This window comes from Heterodontus francisci, chromosome 24 (genome assembly GCF_036365525.1).
Source record: "Heterodontus francisci isolate sHetFra1 chromosome 24, sHetFra1.hap1, whole genome shotgun sequence".
NCBI classification, from domain to species: Eukaryota; Metazoa; Chordata; class Chondrichthyes; order Heterodontiformes; family Heterodontidae; genus Heterodontus; species Heterodontus francisci.
In genome coordinates, this window is record NC_090394.1 from 13,700,574 (window position 1) to 13,706,573 (window position 6,000).

Below are 6,000 nucleotides of genomic sequence, written 5' to 3' on the forward strand. Positions count from 1 at the left end.
GGAAGGTATACTTTGGGGTTCCCCAGGGGACAGTACTGCTAGGACCAATGCTTTGCGTGATATATACCAATTACTTGGACTTGGGGACACAGAGCACAATTTCAAATATTGCAGATGGCACTAAGTGTGGAAGTGGCATGAACTGTGAGGAGGAAAGTGATAGACTTCAAGAGGATATAGACAGGCTGGTGGAATGGGTGGACATGTGGCAGATGAAATTTAATGCAGAGAAGTGTGAAGTGATACATTTTGGTAGTAAGAATGAGGAGAGGCAATATAAATTAAAGGGTACAATTCTAAAGCTGGTGCAGGAGCAGAGGGACCTGGCGGTATATGTGCACAAATCATTGAAGGTGGCAGGTCAGGTTGAGAAAGTAGTTAAAAAGGCATACAGGGTCCTGGGTTTATAAATAGAAGCATAGGTTACAAAAGGAAAGAAGTTATGATGAATCTTTAGAAAACACTGGTTCGTCCACAAATGGAGTAATGTGGCCAACTCTGGACACTGCACTTTAGGAAAGAAGTGAAGGCCTTTGAGAGGGTGCAGAAATGATTGAATAGGATGGTTCCTGGGATGAGGGTTTTCAGTTACAGGGATCGATTAGAGAACCTGGGGCTGTTCTTCATAGACCAGGGCGGCACGGTGGCGCAGTGGTTAGCACTGCAGCCTCACAGGAGCAGGGACCCGGGTTCGATTCTGGGTACTGCCTGTGTGGAGTTTGCAAGTTCTCCCTGTGTCTGCGTGGGTTTTCTCCGGGTGCTCCGGTTTCCTCCCACAAGCCAAAAGACTTGCAGGTTGGTAGGTAAATTGGCCATTATAAATTGTCACTAGTATAGGTAGGTGGTAGGGAAATATAGGGACAGGTGGGGATGTTTGGTAGGAATATGGGATTAGTGTAGGATTAGTATAGGATTAGTATAAATGGGTGGTTGATGGTCGGCACAGACTTGGTGGGCCGAAGGGCCTGTTTCAGTGCTGTATCGCTAATCTAATCTAATCAGACCAGAGAAGGTTGACAGAGATTTGACAGAGGTGACCAAAAACATGAGAGTTCTAGACAAAGTAGATAAAAAGAAATTGTCCCCAATGGCGAAGGGTTGAGAGCCAGAGGGCCTAGACTTAATGTGATTAGTGAATGAACCAATGACAACATGAGGAAATGCATTTTTACACAGTGAGTGGTTAGGATCTGGAAGGGCCTGCCTGATAGTGTGGTGGAAGCAGGTACCATGGGAAAAGATGGAATTTTCTTGCAACACTTCTTTCCACATAAATCCTTGAGCTACACATTTATTTTCCTGGTCTGTTTATCGTGATGCCAAATAGTACTTGGATCAGGTAGTATTCTAGAGATTACCACCCTGGATGTTTCACTTTTTAATTGGTGCCTTACTCTTCACACTTCCATTATATTGCCTCCATGTTCTTTCCTGTCTTGTTGCTTCCAGCATAGATCACAAAAACTAATTCTTCCCCATTCCGTTCAAAGTTCCTTTTTAGTACATTCTTAGTATTCCTTGGAACAAGGTGGACAACACATGCTCCTGGAATCTCAATTGTGAATTGACAGGATAACCTCCACTGCCCTCACCTGAATTCCCTATAATTAAAACCTTTCTACTCTGCTGTTTCGTCCCTGGACTTCCTCCTTCTCCATGCTGCATCGGTTAGTCTTTTGGTCGTCTTCCCCCAGCCTTCTTTGTATCCCTACAGATGGCAAGTATTTTGTACCTATTGGGCAAGACCAGTTTCTGCACTTCCTCCTTTGCCTTTTCAATACCCCCGACCCTTCTGAGTGCCAGTTATATAGACTTCTTCATGTATCTCTATATGGTGTGACTTTGTTTTGGAATAAATTATCCAGATATTCCCACCAACTGCTGTATTTGTTGAATTGTCTCTAATCCCCATTTCAGCTCAATGTGTCTGAGACTGCGTGTCTCAAAACATAGAGATTTTCCACACATGTGGTCATCCAGGATAATCTCACTGTTCACAAACACCCACCTTTAGTTGTCCTGATAGAAACGTAGAAAAATAGGAGCAGGAGTAGGCCATTCGGCCCTTCGAGCCTGCTCCGCCATTCAATACAATCATGGCTGATCATCCAAATTAAATACGCCGTTCCTGCTTTCTCCCCATATCCCTTGATCCCTTTAGCCAGAAGAACTATATATAGCTCTTGAATATATTTAATGTTTTGGCCTCAACTGCTTTCTGTGGGAGAGAATTCCACAGGTTCACCACGCTCTGGGTGAAGAAATCTCTCCTCATATCAGTCCCAAATGGCTTACCCCTTATCCTTAGACTGACCCCTGGTCCTGGACTCCCCCACCATCAGGAACATCCTTCCTACATCTAGTCTGTCCATTCCTGTTAGAATTTTGTAGGTTTCTATGAGATCTCCTCTCATTCTTCTAAACTCTAGCAAATACAAGCCTAATTGACCCAATCTCTCTTTGTACGTCAGTCCTGCCATCCCAGGAATCAGTCTGGTGATCCTTTGCTGTACTCCCTCTATAGCAAGAACATCCTTCCTCAGATAAGGAGATCAAAACTCCACACAATACTCAAGGTGTGGTCTCACCAAGGCCCTGTATAATTGCAGCAAGACATCCTTGCTCCTGTACTCGAATCCTCTCACTATGAAGGCCAACATACCATTTGCCTTCTTAACTGCCTGTTCACTTTCAGTGACTGGTGCACAAGGACACACAGGTCTCGCTGCACCTCCCCCTTTCCCAATCTATCCCCGTTCAGATAATAATTTGCCTTCTTGTTTTTGCCACCAAAGTGGATAACCTCACATTTATCCACATTATACTGCATCTGCCATGTATTTGCCCTCTCACTCAACCTGTCCAAATCATACTGGAGCTTCTCTGCATCCTCCTCACAGTTTACACTCCCATCCAGCTTTGAGTTGTCTGCAAACTTGGATATATTATATTTAATTCCCTCATCTATATCATTAATATATATTGTGAATAGTTGGGGTCCAAGAATTGATCCCTGTGGTACCCCACTAGTCACTGCCTGCCACGTGGAAAAAGACCCATTCATTCCTACTCTTTGTTTCCTATCCAAGTCAGTACCCCCAATCCCATGTGCTTTAATTCTGCATGCCAATCCCGTATATGGGACCTTATTGAAAAACTTCTGAATGTCCAAATACACCACATCCACTGGTTCTTCCTTATCTATTCTACCAGTTACATCCTCAAAAAACTCCAGTAGTTTTGTCAAGCATGATTTTCCTTTTGTAAATCCATGTTGACCTTGTCCGATCCTGTCACTGTTTTCCAAGTGCTCTGCTATAACATCTTTTATAATGGACTCCAGCATTTTCCCCACTGATGTCAGGTTAACCAGCCTATAATTCCCAGTTTTCTCTCCACCACCTTTTTTAAATGGTGTGGTTACATTAGCTATCCTCCAATCGTTGGAACTGTTCCAGAGTCTATAGAATTTTGAAAAATAACCATCTACTATTTCTTGGGCCACATCCTTAACTTCTCTGGGATGTAGATTATCAGACCGTGGGTATTTATCAGCCTTCAATTCCATCAATTTCCCTGACACTATTTCCCTACTAATACTGATTTCATACAGTTCCTGCTTCTCACGAGACACTACGTTCCCCAGCATTTCTTGTATGATATTTGTGTCTTCCTTTGTGGAGACATCACCAAGGTACGTATTTAATTGGTCTGCCATTTCTTTGTTCCCTGTTATAAATTCCCCCATTCCTGACTGTAAGGGACCCAGATTTGTCTTGACTAATCTTTTTCTCTTCACATGGCTTGTGATGCACAACATGCACAACAAAAGAGGGCTTTATAATTGCTAAAATGTCTTTATGTGTCAGTTTGTGCTTCCCATTTATTGTATAAAAGTGTAATTAGATGGGTGTGCTACTGTATTCCCTTTTCTTAATGCTGGGTAATTTTTGAATGTATGGTGATTTCTACATGTTTGCCCGTTTTTATTAAATGAAGTGTGTTTATGTAAGTCAGCCACAACAAACCATGTAACATTCATGAAAGCAAAAGTTTATTTTTCCTCAGTAATAATTTCGATTGGTGCATTTTAACAATGAGAAAAGTAAAATGAATCAATGATGAAATATAGAAACTGGATTAAACAATGCGAGCTACAGCAAAAACAATTGTGTTTCTAAGAATAAGGATTTGTTGCCAGGCAGTTTGAGGGAAAGTACACACGGAGGTTTGAAGGATGAGAATCCGCTGCTTTCCACCGCAAGTTTTTGGCTGCATTTTAACGGTATCGAGAGCTGAGTTCTTGGCAAACATTGGTCAGGAATTTGTCAAGTGCACAATGGGTTTCAGGAGAGAATTCTGTCAGGTGGACGGCCAGGACTACCTCGAGGCAGTAGGAAAGATACTGTAAAAAAAACAATAGAAATATTAATCGGAAACAACGTTCCCTCCAATATTTTTGGGGTCCGCCAGTGAATTTTCTTTTGGAAGTGCGCGGTCCCTTTGTGTTTTTCCGACGGAATATTTCTCGGAAGATGTTCTCAATACATTTTAAACGCGAAATGAATGACGAACTTTTTGAACTTTTACTACCGCCTCAAATTGTGTACAAGACCAAAATATTCCCTGTTAAAGGCAAACATTTTCTGACTGACATTTAATGTCATTTCAAATAAATCAATCTAAATGTCCACTTACTGTTCTGATCATCAGCTCAAAGTTTGGTGAAATGGAGAGGAGGAAGAAGTTATGAACCAGTTACTTACCGGAAAGTTGGCAGGATCCACCTTAAGTTGTAAACCATGGAACTTGGCAAGTTTCAACAGGTGTTCCTGCAGGTTGTCCAAGTGGTCACACGCATGTGCCAGAGCTGTAACTACCTTGTCACCATGGATTTTGATACTTGGAGCGGCAGCACTGAAGTCTTTGTAGTCCTTGAAGTAAGACTTGGTTGCAGCATAAACTGCAAACATCCTTTAGGAACACAAAATAAAAAATCATGATTCCATCTTTTAAAGTACCAATACCTACCCAACCCAAAGTCATTATTCAGATTTCAATATTTAAAGTTTACTCTGAAATACAAAGTAACTAGATATTAATTGATGAGCTAACATACGGACACATTAGAATCTCATGAAGGATTACATTTGTTTATTCTGAGACCACCAATCGCAGCTTTAGCAAGTATTTGTTTCTGTGTAGAGAATTTCATTGCATTTTAGTTGTCTCAAGATTCCAGGACAATGAAATCAAATATTTATCATCTCAGATTCTTGCAAAAAGTACTTTGCAGAGATTATAAACCGAATTAAATTACCTGGCCAAAGCTTCCGCACCGAAAGCTTCTGCATTCTGCCCCAGCACCGTGGAGAGAGCGGCCAGCTCGGCTTTTTCAGCTGCTGAGTATTCAGAGGTTGGCATGGTTGCGGCTCTTGTCACTCTCAGTCTTGTCAACACACTCGAGATGTCTCTGGTTGCTTTTCACCTGTTTTTATTACATTTCTCCTAGTCCCGCCCTTCTGTCCTCATTTGTCCGATTGGTTGCTGGTCTCTATTCAAAATCTATTGGATTTAATGCAAATACAATGATAACAGGCAACCGCGAGTTAAAAGCCAATCATCTGTTTCACTTACAACTGTCAGCAAAGATATCCTCTTTGAGAAATGTTGCCAAACTCCACCTTCTGCACATTTTATTTGAAACACTGTTGCAATGCTTTAGATTATCTTGTTAATAAATACTTTATAACTGGCTAATTTATGTATTGTAAAACATATTGATCATTTTGATTTGAAATCAGAGAATATGAAACGTTTTGTTTGCTCTCAGAAGCACAGAGTGGTGAGCACCACTGGACATATTGGCTTTTACTGACTGACAAAATAGAAGAATATTCTTTACCTGCTTGCATTTTCACTTTGTCCTGAGCCAATTCTTTTAGGGGTACCTCCTTGCGAAAGGGTTACTTGTCAGAAACATGACTATTTGGTGGCAAA

The 6,000-nt window shown here is 41.4% G+C and overlaps 1 protein-coding gene across 1 annotated transcript; it reads right to left on the minus strand.

Annotated features, from left to right (window-relative positions):
* Positions 1-4,032: 4,032 nt before the first annotated feature.
* Positions 4,033-5,479, minus strand: LOC137383634 (hemoglobin subunit alpha-like). The gene is made up of 3 exons (XM_068056789.1): positions 5,321-5,479; positions 4,767-4,974; positions 4,033-4,405 (listed from the first exon to the last, which is right to left on the minus strand). Exons 1-3 carry the CDS (start codon positions 5,422-5,424, stop codon positions 4,280-4,282), a joined length of 438 nt encoding a protein of 145 aa, XP_067912890.1. The 5' UTR covers positions 5,425-5,479; the 3' UTR covers positions 4,033-4,279.
* Positions 5,480-6,000: the final 521 nt, after the last annotated feature.